Below are 21,474 nucleotides of genomic sequence, written 5' to 3'. Positions count from 1 at the left end.
GTTCGGCCCATGTGACAGGCTTTACCATCAGTGTTCCGTCCGTGTGACAGGCTAAACTATCAGTGTTCGGTTTGTTTGACAGGCTTTACCATCAGTGTTCGGTCCATGTGACAGGCTTTACCATCAGTGTTCGGTCCATGTGACAGGCTTTACCATCAGTGTTCGGTCCATGTGGCAGGCTTTACCATCAGTGTTCGGTCCGTGTGTCAGGTTTTACATCAGTGTTTGGTCCTTGTGTCCGTCTTTACCATCAGTGTTCGGTCCATGTGACAGGCTTTACAATCAGCGTTCGGTTGGTTTGACAGGCTTTACCATCAGTGTTCGGTCCGTGGGATAGGCTTTACCATCAGTGTTCGGTCCGTGGGATAGGCTTTACCATCAGTGTTTGGTCCATGTGTCAGGCTTTACCATCACTGTTCGGTCCATGTGACAGGCTTTACCATCAGTGTTCGGTCCATGTGACAGGCTTTACCATCAGTGTTCGGTTGGTTTGACAGGCTTTACCATCAGTGTTCGGTCCATGTGACAGGCTTTACCATCAGTGTTCGGTCCATGTGACAGGCTTTACCATCAGTGTTCGGTCCATGTGGTAGGCTTTACCATCAGTGTTCGGTCCGTGTGACAGGCTTTACCATCAGTGTTCGGTTGGTTTGACAGGCTTTACCATCAGTGTTCGGTCCATGTGACAGACATTACCATCAGTGTTCGGTTCGTGTGACAGGCTTTACCATCAGTGTTCGGTCTGTGTGACAGGCTTTACCATCAGTGTTCGGCCCATGTGACAGGCTTTACCATCAGTGTTCCGTCCGTGTGACAGGCTAAACTATCAGTGTTCGGTTGGTTTGACAGGCTTTACCATCAGTGTTCGGTCCATGTGACAGGCTTTACCATCAGTGTTCGGTCCATGTGACAGGCTTTACCATCAGTGTTCGGTCCATGTGGCAGGCTTTACCATCAGTGTTCGGTCCGTGTGAGAGGCTTTACCATCAGTGTTCGGTTGGTTTGACAGGCTTTACCATCAGTGTTCGGTCCATGTGACAGACTTTACCATCAGTGTTCGGTTCGTGTGACAGGCTTTACCATCAGTGTTCGGTCTGTGTGACAGGCTTTACCATCAGTGTTCGGTCCATGTGACAGGCTTTACCATCAGTGTTCGGTCCGTGGGATAAGCTTTACCATCAGTGTTTGGTCTGTATTTACCATCAGTTTACCAGATTCCCCTATCTGCTACAATGTTAATCCCAGACTGCACACTGACAATACCTGCTGTCAATGATTTCCACCGCCCCATAGACTTGTATGGGTAACTTTTGTCTGTGACGCACATTTTTGGATGTACAGTTTACAAACACACATGTGAACAGCTCCATAGATTACAGTGAGTGTGTGTGTTATCTGTTGCTCTATTTCTGATAATCGTCTGATTGAGGCCTTGGAGCTCGTTCACACAGTGTATTGTATGTACCAGTGAGTACACGCTCCAGCCCCACATGGACCAGTGATAGGCCGGTATCACACGTCAGTGGCTCCAGTGCGTGTGGTGACAGTTTCCTCACGTACCGGAGACACTGACACACGTAGACACATTAAAATAAATGTGTCTCTGCAGATGTCAGCGTGTTTTCATGGACCGTGTCCGTGTGCAAAACAAGGAGACATGTCAGTGTTCGTGGGAGCGCACGGATCACACGGACCCATTAAAGTCAATGGGTGCTGTGTAAACACGTACCGCACACGGATGCAATTGTTACCATCCACCTCTCGTGTCTCCCCTTTTCCTCATAGATTGTAAGCTTGCGAGCAGGGCCCTCATTCCTACTGGTATCTGTTTTGAACTGTGATTTCTGTTATGCTGTAATGTCTATTGTCTGTATAAGTCCCCTCTATAAGTTGTAAAGCGCTGCGGAATATGTTGGCGCTATATAAATAAAATTATTATTATTATTTATTATTATTATGTGCCGTCCGTTTGCTGTCCGTGTGCTATTTTCAAGTCATAGAGTTAAAATTGAAACAAATTGTTTCAATACATGGACACGGACACACGGATAGCACACGGGCGATAAACACGGACACACGGATAGCACACGGATGACCTACGTACACACACGGACACTGATAGCTCCGGGACCATTTCTTCTGGTACCGGAGAAATCCGGACATGTGAGACTGGCCTTATTCAGATGGCAGTTTTTTTCACATAGTGTATTTGTACTTCTCTTCTGTATTTTGGATGACATTCACCTATTTAAGTCTATGGGTGCCCCCCAAAAATGGGATCCCATACGGATCATCGGAGGACATCTTTTTTTTACAGATACATTCTAATTCTTTAACAATGGAAACTGTATTTGGTCTCAAACATTTAAGTGTTTGATATTAAAACCTCATGCCATACGGATCATGTGGATGAAAATTGTCTGGTTTTCTGGCTCGTCTGAATTCAGCCTTTTTCCTGCAGGTCACCTACCTGTTCATTATCATCCAAAAAAGCTATACTTATATAACTTAACTTTTAACTTTAAAATAAGTTTAGCTAAAGAAATACTTTTTTTTATTTAGAGAAGAGCCTTATTTCTTCCGCAGATCTGAACTTGGTTCTTACTAACTTCGGCGTCATCCATTAGTAGGGAGTGTGAAGGGTTAACGCCGGCGGCGCTCGGAGGACGCTCCCCCACTAGGTGGCGCGGTGAGCTCCTCCTCGCCGTAGTAGTGTGTATGTATATAACGTGGTGTGGACGCGGCTCATTCATAGATGCTATCAGCGGCCGCCCGGTTGGAGCGCTTCTCCCGGCTCTGCCCTCTCATGCTGCTGAGCGGTCACTCCCCGGCTCCTGGCAGCAGCACTACCCCGCCACAGCCGCTGGACTCCACGAGAAGCGTCCGGGCAGCAGATCCCCCCCGCAGCGGCAGCATCAGCAGCAGAGGGAGCCCCCCAGCAGCCTCCAGCACGGGACAGCAATGCGCCGGCAGCATGGCCAAATGGATCAAGGAACACCTGGGCTTCAAAAGCTCCAAGCCGCCTCCTCCTGCCCCTCCTAAGCCGGACTACAGGCAGTGCCAGGCTGGGGGGCACCACCACCATCACCACCACTGCACCGTGCCCCAGTTCCCTGTGACCCCGGCAGGACAGCCGGACATCCTGGCCGCATACAAGCTGCAGAAGGAAAGAGACTTCGAGGATCCGTACACTACTTCTAGTGCCACAGGTTCCAGCTCCCCCCTCAACTCCTCCGTGGTCCCCACAGCACCCCCTGCCCCCACTGCCCAGTCCCCCTCCTCGCCATCCCCCACCCCTGAGGTCAAGTATGTGTCTCCCAAGCACAGGCTCATCAAAGTGGACACTGGGGAGAAGGGGGTCTCCAGTCCCACCAGTAGCTCCAGCCCCAGTAACCCTGGCCAGTGCGCTCTCAAGTCTCCTCCCGCCGCTGCATCTGTGGCCCCTCAGCTGGATGACTGCAAACAGGATAAAGTAAGTGACAGATGTGACAGCTGCTCCACCTCCTGCTGGTGACAGGGTGGCACCAGAGCTCCTCATGTGTCTTATTCCATGCGCAGTGGGATCCTAAAGATGAGCGTGTGCAGTCCAGGGTACTGAATAGGACCGCAGGGAACTATCCACTCAGGTAGATGGTCCCAGAACTATCCAGTCAGGTAGATGGTCCCTGAGAACTATCCAGTCAGGTAGATGGTCCCTGGGAACTATCCAGTCAGGTAGATGGTCCCTGGGAACTATCCAGTCAGATAGATGGTCCCTGGGAACTATCCAGTCAGGTAGATGGTCCCTGGGAACTATCCAGTCAGGTAGATGGTCCCTGGGAACTATCCAGTCAGGTAGATGGTCCCTGGGAACTATCCAGTCAGGTAGATGGTCCCTGGGAACTATCCAGTCAGGTAGATGGTCCCTGGGAACTATCCAGTCAGGTAGATGGTCCCTGGGAACTATCCAGTCAGGTAGATGGTCCCTGGGAACTATCCAGTCAGGTAGATGGTCCCTGGGAACTATCCAGTCAGGTAGATGGTCCCTGGGAACTATCCAGTCAGGTAGATGGTCCCTGGGAACTATCCAGTCAGGTAGATGGTCCCTGGGAACTATCCAGTCAGGTAGATGGTCCCTGGGAACTATCCAGTCAGGTAGATGGTCCCTGGGAACTATCCAGTCAGGTAGATGGTCCCTGGGAACTATCCAGTCAGGTAGATGGTCCCTGGGAACTATCCAGTCAGGTAGATGGTCCCTGGGAACTATCCAGTCAGGTAGATGGTCCCTGGGAACTATCCAGTCAGGTAGATGGTCCCTGGGAACTATCCAGTCAGGTAGATGGTCCCTGGGAACTATCCAGTCAGGTAGATGGTCCCTGGGAACTATCCAGTCAGGTAGATGGTCCCAGAACTATCCAGTAAGGTAGATGGTCCCTGAGAACTATCCAGTCAGGTAGATGGTCCCTGAGAACTATCCAGTCAGGTAGATGGTCCCTGAGAACTATCCAGTCAGGTAGATGGTCCCTGGGAACTATCCAGTCAGGTAGATGGTCCCTGGGAACTATCCAGTCAGGTAGATGGTCCCTGGGAACTATCCAGTCAGGTAGATGGTCCCTGGGAACTATCCAGTCAGGTAGATGGTCCCTGGGAACTATCCAGTCAGGTAGATGGTCCCTGGGAACTATCCAGTCAGGTAGATGGTCCCTGGGAACTATCCAGTCAGGTAGATGGTCCCTGGGAACTATCCAGTCAGGTAGATGGTCCCTGGGAACTATCCAGTCAGGTAGATGGTCCCTGGGAACTATCCAGTCAGGTAGATGGTCCCTGGGAACTATCCAGTCAGGTAGATGGTCCCTGGGAACTATCCAGTCAGGTAGATGGTCCCTGGGAACTATCCAGTCAGGTAGATGGTCCCTGGGAACTATCCAGTCAGGTAGATGGTCCCTGGGAACTATCCAGTCAGGTAGATGGTCCCAGAACTATCCAGTAAGGTAGATGGTCCCTGAGAACTATCCAGTCAGGTAGATGGTCCCTGAGAACTATCCAGTCAGGTAGATGGTCCCTGAGAACTATCCAGTCAGGTAGATGGTCCCTGGGAACTATCCAGTCAGGTAGATGGTCCCTGGGAACTATCCAGTCAGGTAGATGGTCCCTGGGAACTATCCAGTCAGGTAGATGGTCCCTGGGAACTATCCAGTCAGGTAGATGGTCCCTGGGAACTATCCAGTCAGGTAGATGGTCCCTGGGAACTATCCAGTCAGGTAGATGGTCCCTGGGAACTATCCAGTCAGGTAGATGGTCCCTGGGAACTATCCAGTCAGGTAGATGGTCCCTGGGAACTATCCAGTCAGGTAGATGGTCCCTGGGAACTATCCAGTCAGGTAGATGGTCCCTGGGAACTATCCAGTCAGGTAGATGGTCCCTGGGAACTATCCAGTCAGGTAGATGGTCCCTGGGAACTATCCAGTCAGGTAGATGGTCCCTGGGAACTATCCAGTCAGGTAGATGGTCCCTGGGAACTATCCAGTCAGGTAGATGGTCCCTGGGAACTATCCAGTCAGGTAGATGGTCCCTGGGAACTATCCAGTCAGGTAGATTGTCAAAGGTGACCTACCCACTCAAGTCGATAGTGAGAGGGGACCTAATCACTCAGGTCGATGGTCCCTGGGAACTATCCACTCAGGTAGATGGTGAAAGGGGACCTACCATTCAGGTAGATGGTCACAGGGAACTATCCACTCCGGTAGATGGCGAAAGGGGACCTACCATTCAGGTAGATGGTCACAGGGAACTATCCACTCATGTAGATGGTGAAAGGAGACCTACACACTCAGGTAGATAGGTATTACGCAGTCTGCCTGTACCCATCTTGGGGAAGATTAATGATCAATTAAAATAATGTAATACATTGTCCTTAAGAGCTTCCTATCCACCCGATTAGACGTTGTGACATCACTGGCCGCCGCCGCATGCCTTCCTGGTCCTTCCTACGATCTGTCCTTTGTTTTCCTGTACTTGTCATCTCTCGGTTGTAAAGTTTCTTGCAGGTTACAGCTCCAGCGTTTTCCTTTGCTGTGAGTTGTCTTGTGCTGATCTCTATTTCTAGTGGTTTTATTATTGTGATTACATTACCGTAGTTTGCTAGAATTGTAATCCCTTTGTGGCTTTGGTCATGTGACTAATCGGGTCTATGGGTGCGCAAAAACCCAAACCAAAAATGGATCAACCTTATAGCATCAGATTTTTCTGGCTATGTTGCACTTTTTAACATAAACTATACTTATTCTTGTAAATTTTAATAACTGCTGATGTGTACAGAGGACAATGCCTGAAAAATCTTTACATTTTTTTCTCCTTTTTATACGATTGTGTGAATTTAGCCTATATGTAATCCGATTCCAGAGCAGAATATTGAGGGTTAGAGGCTGTTCTATGTATATGGTTATTCATGTAAAGTGGGCACAGAGTGACTATAGGAGCTGTCACCAGGGGATGGATGGCACTGAATGGCGGGGACTGGGATTGAACCCTTTCACTGCTGGTTTGCGCTCCCCATCTTTTTGGTGTGATGCCGCATATCCACAAAGTGTAAGGATCAAGAAAGGCTTTCAGAAGTGACCCTGTGATTGCTGTATACTCTTCACCCCTAGCTTTAAAGCTTATCCCCCACCCCCTTCCTTTTTTTTTTTTTTTTTTTGTCTTTTCTAGACCAGTCTTTTGTCATCCTCCTCCAGATATTTGCAAGCTCTTTTCTTTGTTGAGAAGACTTTATTTGCATGCAGTGATGGCTTTATCAGATGATGTTATATTGTTCTGGATGTCGCCACTGAGACCCTACTGTGCTGCAAATGAAGTGCGGAGGGGGCACCTTGCATGTGACTGATCTGTGTGGGAGGTGGGTGACAATGTGTGATTTATCCAGGAAGGTGAAGAGATGTCTCCAGGGGGGTTGTGTGGAAGTGTCTGTAATCATGAAGCACGTGAAATCCCACATTACCGTACAGTCAGCTGTATCCCACCAAGGAATATATCCCTGCCGTACAGTCAGCTGGATCCCACCACAGAATATATCCCTACCGTACAGTCAGCTGGAATCCACCACAGAATATATCCCTACCGTACAGTCAGCTGTATCCCACCAAGGAATATATCCCTGCCTTACAGTCAGCTGGATCCCACCACAGAATATATCCCTACCATACAGTCAGTTGGATCCCACCACAGAAGATATCCCTACCATACAGTCAGCTGGATCCCACCACAGAATATATCCCTGCCTTACAGTCAGCTGGATCCCACCACAGAATATATCCCTGCCTTACAGTCAGCTGGATCCCACCACAGAATATATCCCTGCCTTACAGTCAGCTGGATCCCACCACAGAATATATCCCTGCCTTACAGTCAGCTGGATCCCACCACAGAATATATCCCTACCATACAGTCAGTTGGATCCCACCACAGAAGATATCCCTACCGTACAGTCAGCTGGATCCCACCACAGAATATATCCCTGCCTTACAGTCAGCTGGATCCCACCACAGAATATATCCCTGCCTTACAGTCAGCTGGATCCCACCACAGAATATATCCCTGCCTTACAGTCAGCTGGATCCCACCACAGAATATATCCCTACCGTACAGTCAGCTGGATCCCACCACAGAATATATCCCTACCGTACAGTCAGCTGGATCCCACCACAGAATATATCCCTACTGCACAGTCAGGTGGATCCCACCACAGAAGATATCCCTGCCTTACAGTCAGCTGGATCCCACCACAGAAGATATCCCTACCGTACAGTCAGCTGGATCCCACCACAGAATATATCACGCCGCTATTTCGATTTATCGATGTCATTAATCGCAATAGAACGTCAGCAAAATTCCCAACCGCAGAAGAACATTTAAGATAGAATTATGGATCTAGGGAGCATTACTAATTCTGAAAGAAGACTTCTTATCCCACAGTAATTCCTTGTTAATATCTACATCTATTGATGGGAGGTTTAATCGGCTTTATCTTGACTTAATTACGCCACAAGCGCTAGGACTAAGCTTTATCCCGTATAGTAATGACTATTACAGGACCGATCCTGATTCCAGTCCTCACAATTGTGTTATCGTGCTAATCTGTAATGCCGAGACTTGTGTCTCCTAATTTCTCAGTCTAAATGGAACTTTCTATCGGAAATCTGTGCTTTTTATACAATGACCTCTGCTTTACTCCAGGGGGGGCAGGATGAATTTGGACATTGTGTTATACATTTTACTGATACTCTTACCGTCCTAATCAGGTAATGTTATCTAATTATGTGCTGTGTATGCACATATAATAAATATATGGCTGTAAATCTCCCCACATAATGATATTTTTCTAATGTAATTTCTTTAATTTCTGAGTCTAGAATAACATTATAATGTAGGATGAGCATTTCGCCAGTTCCCGACAATCCAATAATTATTGGCATTGCATGGTGACTCAGTGGTTGGCATTGTTCCCTTGCAGCACTTAGGTTGCAGTCTGACCAAGAGCAACATCTGCATGTAGTTTGTATGTTCTTTCCTTGATTAGGTGGGTTTCCTCGCACACTTATGGTATGTGCACACAAAGCCATTTCCTGATTGATAAACCAGCCGAGTTTCTCAAGAAGACACTTCAAGAAATGATGCCCTTTTTTTATGTTTTGTTTCATGAGTGATTTTTCAACAACTTTGAGCAATGACATAGTTTCCTTGGCATTTTTTAAATTTTTTATTTTTAACTCTATTGAACTATGAAAAAAACGCTGGTGGTTTTTGAAGCATAAAAATTCTGGCAAAATGCTCACAAAAGTCTTGCCTGAAGAGTAGTGAAAGGAGTTGTCCACTACTCGAACAACCCCTTTTCAATCCATGTGTTTCCCACTTTAAAATAACAACACTTACACTCCACTCCTGTGCCAGTGCGGTTCCAGAGGTTTTGGCACTCTGTGAAACGATCGCTGGGACAGTGTGACTTCATACGAGCCTTGTGACCAGTCATGGGTAACTTCACTCTTCCCATCTTTGGATGTATCGCCTACATGCGGAGGAAGAAAGAGAACTTCAGCGCTTGCTTCCTCTGAACATAAGCAATTTAGAAAAGGCCGATATACCGGCCAAACGCGCGTCAGGAACACGTCCCAATTCTATGACAGGTGTTTATCCAAGAATAAGGTCCCAATAATGAGACAGTTCATGTGAACCGCTATAGCAGTGTGGGGCAACAAAGTTGAGGACAGTCTGACAGTCTGCTTGGTGCGTCACACTGACTCTATAAGGCTAGTTTCACACTAGCGTTCAGCAGGGCTGCGGATGAAAGCCTTCCTCTATGAAGCCCTGCCCACTGCCGCGCCTCTTCTTTAAGCTCAGCCTACGTACCCTATCTTTAACATTGGGTATGCAGGCCATGCAGATGTATGTGTGACGCCCGGGAGACCGAGGTACCCAGCACCAGATCAATGAGGTCCATCTCTTGAGGGGATGTCACTAGTGGCTTGACCCGGTGCTATGGCCTCAGGCGATGCACAATATAAGGGATATCATGAAGGAACAGACACTTACTTGATCAGCAGCGGGTCCTCTCAGCTGTGATGACCCCGATCCTGGATCGATGGCTATTGTCCAAATGAAAGACTGAGGCGCTGAATCGTTTAACCAGTTTACTTCAACAAAAAGGGATTTGCAACCAATGCTGTCACCGGAGTCTGTTTAAGAACTCTGAATTACTTTGACCCTGTCAGGATTTCCACCTCTTATTATGCGCAGTTTCTGTATGGCCCTGCTGCTGTTTGTGAACTGGCTGCTGACCCAATCTGTCTCTTCTGTGCTCTGGTTCGACGGACAACCCGAGTCCTTTTTTTGTCGGCTTACCCCCTCTGGGAGTACCGCTGAACTGTGTCTGTTGCTGCGTCTTACCCTGGTGAAGCTGATATCACCTCACTTCCTTCCGGTTGCTGTATTATATATAATGAATATAGCCACGGATCCGGTATCCGTCTCTGCGCCTATTCTGGGTAGAGGTTATTGCTACCCGGTTCTCACAATGTCCTTTTTCTCTATTCCTCTTTTCCTACTATGGGTATCACGGGCCTATAATCCGTCATAGGGCTGTTAGGAGTTCAGTTATACGACCTCTCACTTTCAGCTCCTCAACCCAACTGCCAGTCCTTTTCTCAGACCAGAATAGATCAAGGGGAGTCTCTGGAGCTCCCCCTTCTGGCCGGAGATGGTAATGCAGTCTTGCTATTTTAATATTTGTATTTGGTGTCAATAACTATTTTTGTGGCAAATACCCCTAGGGGCGCCACATTTGCGGTTGCCTCCGCATGCATCGTCTTGACGCGGCGCTGACCTGCATCAATCGCAACATGTTGCGGTCGGCGCAGCTTCAAAACGACGCATGTGGAGGCATCTGCATACATCCGCATGGCCTGCATACCCAATGTTAAAGATAGGGGTCGCATGCCGATGTAGGCGGAGCTGAAGAAGGAGGCGCAGCAGTGGGCGGGGCGTAACGGAGGAAGTCCGCAGCCCTGCCTAACGCTAGTGTGAAGCTAGCCTTATTCATTCTGGTGCCACCACTAGATCAGTGAGATCGCACCGGCAGCAACTTAGTTACTGCATCCACACGTGATCGCTCAGGCTGATTGCATATATGTGGAGACGGCTCATGGGGTGGACTAACAGCTGTGACCTGCGAATTCAGCTGATATATCCACACCCGATTGTTCCCGCTGACCACAAACATAAGGTTGTGATCCGCATGGTGAACTAACAGCTGTGACCTGTCAGTCGAGCGGTGCTGACTGCAATACCTTAAACACTGTCTATACAGAAGCGGTTCTCTATGCTAACCACACATAGGCTGTAAGATAGTCAGATTTTGGATCTATTTGCGTCATGAATCCTGTCATAATAGTAAAGTCTCACAAGACTGAGTTTAAAAACACGCCACGAATCCACAGCAGCATGGAAAATTGACTCTCCACGCTCTATTGCAGCATCTACAGACGTACTTTGATAAAGGCCATACATGGGCCGAAACGTTGGTTTAATATCTTTAATTCAAGTCTTCATATAAATTTTCATTTAGCGAAACTTGGAGTGCCGATGTTCTATATATACAATTTATGTGACTGTTTGTCATACTTCAGAGCACCCATCAACACAGTGAGCGATACCGATCACCTATTAGAGAAAGTAGTAGATTTCTCTGACAAGATATATTCGTTTCTTAAACTCAACTTTATATATTAAATGTGTGTGTGTGTGTGTGTGTGTGTGTGTGTGTGTGTGTGTGTGTGTGTGTGTGTGTGTGTGTGTTTCGAGCCATGCCCACTCCACATAGCCATGCCCACTCTGCATAGCAGGCACAGGCTCCATCGTGTCTAGAATGGAGTTACTTCTGTGAGGCACGACGTCAATGGATAGAGATGTCAGGAGGAAAATGAGAGGAGTGAGGTGCTGCTGCAGTATGAGGCTGTGTATAGAGAAGAGTGAAGCGGTGGAGGCTGTGTATAAGGCCACATTCACACGTTCAGTATTTGGTCAGTATTTTACCTCAGTTTTTATAAGCCAAAACAACGAGTGGGAGAAAAATACAGAAGTGGTGACGTGTTTCTAAAATAGTTTTCCTCTGATTGTTTTACTCCAAGTTTTAGCTTACAAATACTGAGGTAAAAATACTATGCAAATAACGTGTGAACAAGATCTAATGCAGGAGGAGATGATGCACAGGTACATACTATATACAGGGGAGATGCCATACAGGTATATACTATATACAGGAGGAAATGACACACAGGTATATACTATATACAGGAGGAGATGACATACAGGTATATACTATATACAGGGGAGATGACATACAGGTATATACTATATACAGGAGCAGATGACACACAGGTATATACTATATACAGGAGGAGATGACAGGTAAATACTATATACAGGAGGAGATGACATACAGGTTTATACTATATACAGGAGGAGATGACATACAGGTATATACTATATACAGGGGAGATGACATACAGGTGTATACTATATACAGGAGCAGATGACACACAGGTATATTCTATACACAGGAGCAGATGATGCACAGGTATATACTATATACAGGAGGAGATGACATACACGTATATACTATATACAGGAGGAGATGACATACAGGTAAATACTATAAAATACTATATACAGGAGGAGATGACATACACGTATATACTATATACAGGGGAGATGACACACAGGTATATACTATATACAGGAGGGAGGAGATGACACGCAGGTATATATTATATACAAGGGAGATGACATGCAGGTATATACTATATACAGAGGAGATGACATGCAGGTATATACACCATGTTCCAAATTATTATGCAAATGATTTTTTTTCTCGGATTTTCTTAAATGGTTGGTGCAAATGACAGTCAGTCTAATAAAAGTCATCACCCGTTAGAGTATACATCAAATTTTATTGAAGAAACCTCCCAATGATAACGGTATAATCTCCAAAATGAATAAAAACTCAAAATGCACTGTTCCAAATTATTAGGCACAGTAGAATTTCTAAACATTTGATGCACGTTTATGCTTTTTATACCATGGAAGAAAGTTGTCAGTCAGAAACTATATTCTTTGCAGAGGTCATTTTCACACCTTCAGTAACCTTAAAGGGCCCTACCAGCTGTTTTCCCATGATTCTGGCCCCAAAAATGACTCCTCCACCTCCTTGCTGACGTCGCCTCCTTGTTGGGACATTGTGGCCATCCACTACTCCATCCATCTGGACCATCCAGGGTTGCTCGACACTCCAGTAAGACAGTTTGAAAATTAGTTTTCATGTATGTCTAGGCCCACTATAACCATTTCTGCTTGTCAACACTGTTTAGGGCTGGCCGAATAGTAGGTTTATGAACCAAAGCAAGCTGTTGAAGGATCCCACACCTTGAGGTTTGAGGGACTCCAGAGGCACCAACAGCTTCAAATATCTGTTTGCTGGTTTGTAGTGGCTTTTTAGCAGCTGCTCTCTTAATCCGATGAACTTGCCTGGCAGATACCTTGCTCATTATGCCTTTATCAACACGATCTGTGCTCAGATTCTGCCACAAATCTCTTAACAGTACTATGATCACGCCTAAGTTTTTGGGAAATATCTAATGTTTTCATCCCTTGACCAAGGCATTGCACTATTTGATGCTTTTCGGCAGCAGAGAGATCCTTTTTCTTTCCCATGTTACTTGAAAACTGTGGCCTGCTTGATAATGTGGAACATCATTTTTAAGTAGTTTTCCTTTAATTAGAATCACCTGGAAAACTAATTCACATGTGTTTAAGATTGATTTCAGTGATCCTTAAGCCCTAAGACACAATACAATCCATGAGTTTATTTGAAAAACAAAACAATTAAATCTTTATGACACTTAAATCCAATTTGCGTAATAATTTGGAACATGGTGTACACTGCTCAAAAAAATAAAGGGAACACTAAAATCCCACATCCTAGATATCACTGAATAAAATATTCCAGAAATGCCTCAAGACAAGAAAATGATGCTCAGTAGTGTGTGTGGCCTCTCTGTGCCTGTATGTGCCTATAGTCTCCCAACGCATTTCATTTCTCAAATCATGAGGGGAGGGAAGAAAAGTATCTTGGGGAGGGGCGTTCTCCTTTAAAAAGGATGAAAGTCCTTCATATACAAAATTATATTGCGGTCACGCAATATATTGTGGACCACAATATAACTTTGTATATGAAGGACGTTCATCCTTAAGGAGAACGCCCCTCCCCCCAATACTTTTCTTCGCTCTCCTGATGATTTGAGAAATGAAACGCTTTGGGAGACTATGAGGATACGGACAAATTATCTGGGACTCCTTGTGGTGGGTTTTGAAGTGTAAGGGGATCTTTGATTATACACTCCCCACCCCTGGACTATCAGGATTATCTTTGGACTCATCTCAAAGACCAGGATGTTGTGAACTGGTGAACATGAACCCGGGTGAGATTGTTCCTTTATAACATACAGGCATTTTTCACAGATTATTTGCGTCATGTGTTTACACATAGACAGTATTTGTATAGTGGCATGAGCTATTTCTGGGGCACATACTTGGCTTGTACATTTTATTGCTGGATAGATTAATGAGAAATTGTGATTGTGCCATATTGATTTTGACATTGATTCTATCGAACTCTGTGAGCCTGATTTTGATAACTCGAGACATTATGTAATGTGTTGTGTGGTTTGCCATTTTTTTTTTATTTATAAAAGGTATATTTTAATACTTTTAGTAATCTCACCGCTACCTTGCTATTGTCCTGCATTAGGAGGAACCCAGGGCCAGCCACACAAGCATATGGTCTCACAAGGGGTCTGAGGATCTCATCTCAGTACCTAATGGCAGTCAGGGTACCTCTGGCGAGCAAATGGAGGGCTGTGCAGCCCCCCAAGGAAATGCCACCCCACACCATTACTGACCCACTGCCAAACCGGTCATGATGAAGCATGTTGCAGGCAACAGATCGCTCTCCACGCCGTCCCTAGACTCTGTCACGTCTGTCACATGTGCTCAGTGTGAACCTGCTTTCATCTGTGAAGAGCACAGGGTGCCAGTGGCGAATTTGCCAATCCTGTGTTCTGTGGCAAAGGCGAAGTATCCTGCACGAGGTAGGCTGTGAGCACAACCCCTATCTGTGGACGTCGGGCACTCAGACCATCCTCATGGAGTTGGTTTCTAACCATTTGTGCAGACACATGCACATTTGTGGCCAACTGTGGGTCAGTTTGCAGGGCTCTGGCAGTGCTCCTCCTGTTCCTCCTTGCACAAAGGCTGAGGTAGCGGTCCTGCTGCTGGGTTGTTGCCCTCCTACGGCCATCTCATCTCCTGGTGTACTGGCCTGTCTCCTGGTAGCGCCTCCAGCCTCTGGACACTATGCTGACAGATACAGCAAACCTTCTTGCTACAGCTCACATTGATGTGCCATCCTGGATGAGCTGCACTACCTGAGCCACTTGTGTGGGTGGTAGAGTCTGTCTCATGCTTCCACGAGTGTGAAAGCACAACCAACATTCAATAGAGACCAAAACATCAGCCAGAAAGCATTGGTACTGAGATGTGGTCTGTGGTCCCCTTCAGAACCACTCCTTTATTGAGTGTCTTGATAATTGCCAATAATTTCCATCCATTGTCTATTCCATTTGCACAACAGCATGTGAAATTGATTGTCAAACAGTGTTGCTTTCTAGGTGGACAGTTTGATTTCACAGAAGTTTGATTTACTTGGAGTTATATTCTGTAGTTTAAGTGTTCCCTTTATTTTTTTTGAGCAGTGTACTATATACAGGGGAGATGACATACAGGTATATAGAGTGGAAAATGAGAGGAGTGAGGGGGAGAAGTGAGGTGCTATAACTAACCAGAGTTAGTTACTATGCCTGGGCAGCACTGGGCCCTTCAGCTAGTATGTAATAAAACTTAAAATGATGGAAACGTTTTAAAAGTCTTATGCAGCCATACAGTTGGTTCATAGCCGCTGATCCCGTCGTCCGCTTCCCTTTAGTTGCAGTGCTCTGATGCATTTTGTTAGTATGGATGTATTGGAAGTTATCACTTTGTACCCATATATCACAGAGCCAGGTGCATTGTGTTTGTCATGCTTCTGCTGAACTTTGTATTTGATGAAACTAATAACAGGTTATTGCTTCTCACTAATTGTTAGGTGACATTGAAAATATTCATCAAATCCACTAGGAATAATTACAGATTTAGTACAACTCCTGCCATGAATGAAGACTACTAATTCAAAGAACTTCCAGAATCGCATCTGTTGGGAACTGACAAATGTCTGGCTTTGTGTTCATCTATTTAAGATCAAGGGGAATGCTCCCCATCTGTCCGTCTGTGGGGAGATCCAGGGTTTCAGTGCTAATTTATTTTGAAAATGAGCTTAGCGCTCTGGTCCAAATCGCAATGTCCTCCAGGTAAATCCAAACCTATTGTTATTCATCTTATCCCCCTGAGGAACCGTAATTGGAATTATTAGGATTTTAGTACTTATTTTTTCCTATTTGCAAGTAGAACCATGTAAAATGATTACATTGCCCTTTTGTCTGTACCTTGTTCAAATATATAATGTGGCTTTTACCTCTAGAGAGAACATACATGTAACAAATAAAGGGTTGGAATCAGATCTGTTACATATGTAACTACTTTCTGCAGTGGTGGACACAGACAGATGAGGGTTCCTGTGCAATTACAATATTTGGGACCTTTGCAGTCTAAAAGCCCATCACAATGTATAATCCCACCTGATTTTGAGGTGGAAATGTCCCCCTTACCTCTTGGTACTTATTGTACCGATGATCTGTCTGCTCCTGACTTGCTAGTTATTAATCTTCTCTATAGCTCCGTTTGGGAGTAACATTCTTATTTTTAACAAACCGCATTCAACAGTGATCGTGAGATACCTGTGTCGGAAACTAGTGATGGACTCCACTGTCCCATATGTGCGGCCATTCGTTTTGCATTCTGCTTTACTTTACCTGTTCTTTGATGTGCAATGATTTTACTTTTGTCATTTAGGGATTTTGCTCGAATGGAACCAATTATCCATAAAATCATTAATCGATGGGGATGATAATTTTGGATCCCCAACCAATCTCAAGAATGCGCCTCTGGAGTTCCCCATTGAAATTCAGCAGGGATTCTGCATACACATCATTGCTACATTCATTGTTTGGGGGTTACTGGAGATGGCGCTGTACTTGTTGGTGACCCCAATAATAAGCAAGTGATGTCCTTCATTTCATGTTACATCCTCTTTCAACTTTTGATCTCCACTTTAGAGGTATATCAGACATACTAGGTTCGGACATCAGTGTATTAGTTTGAGACAAAACCCAATCTGTTGTGTCTGGAAAGTTTTAGTATACAACTCATTTCACATCCCAATGATTGTTTTATAATGTTCAGTCATTGCCCTAATGTGCCTTCTGCGTAGCACAGAGGACTTTCTGAATGGACATATCTAAAGTAATATTTCTCACTTGTAGTGACCACTTTCTGATGTTCCTTGATTTGTCAGAACAGTTTTAGTTGCATAACAAGGACCTAGACAATGTTAGGAAGTTGATTTTAAAGGGAATCTGTCAGCAGAGAATGACTGATCAAATCAAGTACAGGCACTCTGTGCATCATGGCGTGACCAATCCATTTAAATGCACCTTCCACCTACTTGTTTTCCATCTATCTCTGCCACTTTCTGGCTCTATGAAGCAAAAACTGTCGAAGGAGGAGGAGGGGCAAGAAATAATTGGGAAGGTGAAGTTAAATTTTTGACCACGCCAAGGCTGCACTGATTACCTGTACTTCATTTGAGCAGATACCCTTTAATGTTGTGGCTAATAAGTGTATATTCAAGTTCTAATGAATGAGGAAAATGGTGGTTCAGAGTCCGTGCTGCCCAAGGCTCGAAGATACGATCACACACAAAGGTGAAGCATGAAGATGGTTTATTATCAATGCTTTTCAAGTTTGCCAAACCTTTTCATCAGGACCAAACCACAATCTCTTTTGTAGTTTGGTCCTGATGAAGAGGTCTGGAAACCTTAAAATGCATTGATAATAAACCGCGTTCATGCTTCACCTTCGTGTGTGATTGTATCTTTGAGCCTTGGGCAGCACAGAATCTGAACCACCATATGCCTCATTCCTTGCATCGTATCTCCTTGGTGATCCTCAGCCTTTACATGCTTCTATAGGACTTGTGACTGTCACAACCCTATCAGTTTCTCGAGTTTTACCATTTGACTTTTTATTTAAGTTCTGTGAGTAAAATGGAGCCAAAGTAGTTCTTCTTGACTTTTTTTGCCAAATTTGGTCTAATGTACAGTACAGACCAAAAGTTTGGACACACCTTCTCATTTAAAGATTTTTCTGTTTTTTTATGACTATGAAAATTGTACATTCACACTGAAGGCATCAAAACTATGAACTAACACATGTGGAATTATATACTTAATTTCAGTTGTTTCACACTTTTTTGTTATGTCTTATATTTTAGGTTCTTCGAAGTAGCCACCTTTTGCATTGACTGCTTTGCACACTCTTGGCATTCTCTTGATGAGCTTCAAGATGTAGTCACCGGGAATGGTTTTCACTTCACAGGTGTGCCCTGTCAGGTTTAATAAGTGGGATTTCTTGCCTTATAAATGGGGTTGGGACCATCAGTTGTGTTGTGCAGAAGTCTGGTGGATACACAGCTGATAGTCCTACTGAATAGACTGTTAGAATTTGTATTATGGCAAGAAAAAAGCAGCTAAGTAAAGAAAAACTAGTGGCCATCATTACTTTAAGAAATGAAGGTCAGTCAGTCCGAAAAATTGGGAAAACTTTGAAAGTGTCCCCAAGTGCAGTGGCAAAAACCATCAAGCTCTACTGTACAAAGAAACTGGCTCACATGAGGACCGCCCCAGGAAAGGAAGACCAACAGTCACCTCTGCTTCTGAGGATAACTTTATCCGAATCACCAGCCTCAGAAATCGCAGGTTAACAGCAGCTCAGATTAGAGACCAGGTCAGTGCCACACAGAGTTCTAGCAGCAGACACATCTCTACAACAATTGTTAAGAGGAGACTGTGCAGCAGGCCTACATGGTAAAATAGCTGCTAGGAAACCACTGCTAAGGACAGGCAACAAGCAGAAGAGACTTGTTTGGGCTAAAAAACACAAGGAATGGACATTAGACCAGTGGAAATCTATGCTTTGGTCTGATGAGTCCAAATTTGAGATCTTTGGTTCCAACCACCGTGTCTTTGTGTGACGCAAAAAAGGTGAACGGATGGACTCTACATGCCTGGTTCCCACCGTGAAGAATGGAGGAGGAGGTGTGATGGTGTGGGGGTGCTTTGCTGGTGACACTGTTGGAGATTTATTCAAAATTGAAGGCATACTGAACCAGCATGGCTACCACAGCATCTTGCAGCGGCATGCTATTCCATCTGGTGTGTGTTTAGTTGGACCATCATTTATTTTTCAACAGGACAATGACCCCAAACACTCCTCCAGGCTGTGTAAGGGCTATTTGACCAAGAAGGAAAGTGATGGGGTGCTATGCCAGATGACCTGGCATCCAGTCACCAGACCTGAACCCAATTGAGATATTTTGGGGTGAGCTGGACCGCAGAGTGAAGGCAAAAGGGCCAACAAGTGCTAAGCATCTCTGGGAACTCCTTCAAGATTGTTGGAAGACCATTCCCGGTGACTACCTCTTGAAGCTCATCAAGAGAATGCCAAGAGTGTGCAAAACAGTCATCAAAGCAAAAGCTGGCTACTTTGAAGAACCTAGAATATAGGACACAATTTCAGTTGTTTCACACTTTTTTGTTAAGTATATAATTCCACATGTGTTAATTCATAGTTTTGATGCCTTCAGTGTGAATGTACAATTTTCATAGTCATGAAAATACAGAAAAATCTTTAAATGAGAAGGTGTGTCCAAACTTTTGGTCTGTACTATATATGGATTTGTGTAGCTCTCAAATTTGCAGAAAGCCTAAAGACCATATGCTGTGCTTGTACTATGTTGACAACTGATTTTTGTTCAATAGCCACTGAAAGGGAATTTGTCAATAGGCTCAACCCTCCTAGGCTGACTATATGGGCATGCAGGTCATTTAAGGTTGAATACAATGATGCCTTGATATATGCAATCTGATGTCTTATTGCAATGTTTTTCTGAATATGTGAATGAGCTGTACATCAGAGGTGTCAAACTGCATTCCTCGAGGGCCGCCAACAGGTCATGTTTTCAGGATTTCCTTGTATTGCACAGGTGATAATTTAATCACCTGCACAGAATGATTCCAGCACCTTGTGGAATTTTAAGGAAATCCTGAAAACATGACCTGTTGGCGGCCCTCGAGGAATGCAGTTTGACACCTCTGCTGTACATATCTATGGGCTGGTTACAGATCTCCCTGAGAATCTGCTTCCAGAGCTTATTTTAAATAAAAGTGGGTGATACTAGTGTGAGACATATGACGAATGACCCTTTCCTCTCCTGATCTTGCTGCAGAGCTGTGTGTGATTATAACTGACACAGTACAGCAGTGCTGAATTTAGTAATGAGACAAACACATATGCAGCTGCAGTTGTGCTCTGATGCTTCAGCTTGCATGTAAAATGTAAGCCATTGAGGGGGAACGGGCACTACAGCAGAGCTTATAGCAATGAGAGAACAACTTCTGCAGCAAATATGTTTCTAATGGGACAAGGTACAACTCTGCTTTACTGTGTTAGCTCTAATCACTCACAGCTCCACAGTGAGATCAGAAGAGCAGACGGAGAGTCATGCCTCACTTGTAACGCATCCTTTCATTAAAAATAATCTCTGGATGCAGAAACATCTGTGTCTGGCCCATAGATCTGAACAGCAGATTTACGTATGAAGAGATCTCTCTGGAATAAGTAATCGAATCGCAGCTCTCTAGGCATTGCTTTCTGAATGCCCTTTAGGATTTAGATTCCCTTTTAAGATCTTATGGCAGGCTAATTCCTCTTTCACCTATTCATAGGATGGGAAGCTGATAATCAGTTAGGGTACCGTCTCACAGTGGCACTTTTGTCGCTACGACGGTACGATCCGTGACGTTCCTGCGATATCCATACGATATCGCTGTGTCTGACACGCAGCAGCGATCAGGGACCCTGCTGAGAATCGTATGTCGTAGCAGATCGTTTGGAACTTTATTTCGTCGCTGGATCTCCCGCTGTCATCGCTGGATCGGTGTGTGTGACACCGATCCAGCGATGCGTTCGCTTGTAACCAGGGTAAACATCGGGTTACTAAGCGCAGGGCCGCGCTTAGTAACCCGATGTTTACCCTGGTTTCCATCGTAAATGTAAAAAAAAACAAAAACGTACATACTCACATTCCGGTGTCCGTCAGGTCCCTAGCCGTCTGCTTCCCGCACTGACTGACTGCCGGCCGGAAAGTAAAAGCACAGCGGTGACGTCACCGCTGTGCTTTGCTTTCACTTTACGGCCGGCACTCAGTCAGTGCGGGAAGCAGACGGCTAGGGACCTGACGGACACCGGAATGTGAGTATGTACGTTTTTTTTTTTTTACATTTACGATGGTAACCAGGGTAAACATCGGGTTACTAAGCGCGGCCCTGCGCTTAGTAACCCGATGTTTACCCTGGTTACCCGGGGACTTCGGCATCGTTGGTCGCTGGAGAGCTGTCTGTGTGACAGCTCCCTTAAGGTGCATTTGCACTGCAAGAGAATAGTTAATTGTTCTAAATGCTTATTTTATGATTATCTTGTCGTGTAAACAGGCTGCTGATCACCCAATGAACAAACAAATCGCTCGTTGATCAGGTGAACTTATTTTTTGAGCCATTCTCAGCGGTTTATGGAGGCAGGATTCGCATTGCCGAGAACCAGGTCACAGAGGTCTCAGTC

At 45.2% G+C, this 21,474-nt stretch overlaps 1 protein-coding gene across 8 annotated transcripts in view; it reads left to right on the top strand.

Moving 5' to 3' along the window:
- Nucleotides 1-2,733: 2,733 nt before the first annotated feature.
- The window catches only part of SHF (Src homology 2 domain containing F), a 378,212-nt gene continuing 359,471 nt past the window's right edge, over nt 2,734-21,474 (top strand). For 4 of the 8 annotated variants that reach the window (XM_077263935.1, XM_077263933.1, XM_077263932.1 and 1 more), the window contains exon 1: nt 2,736-3,472. In XM_077263935.1, the coding sequence (XP_077120050.1) occupies nt 2,756-3,472 (717 nt within the window). In that variant the 5' untranslated portion in view covers nt 2,736-2,755. Of the gene's footprint in view, nt 3,473-21,474 lie in introns of all 8 variants that reach the window. The other 4 variants (XM_077263937.1, XM_077263934.1, XM_077263936.1 and 1 more) reach the window with 3 other exon arrangements.

This window comes from Ranitomeya variabilis, chromosome 5, assembly GCF_051348905.1.
Source record: "Ranitomeya variabilis isolate aRanVar5 chromosome 5, aRanVar5.hap1, whole genome shotgun sequence".
Classification (NCBI taxonomy): Eukaryota; Metazoa; Chordata; class Amphibia; order Anura; family Dendrobatidae; genus Ranitomeya; species Ranitomeya variabilis.
Note: the sequence above shows the minus strand (reverse complement) of the source record. Positions and strands in the feature narration are given on the sequence as shown.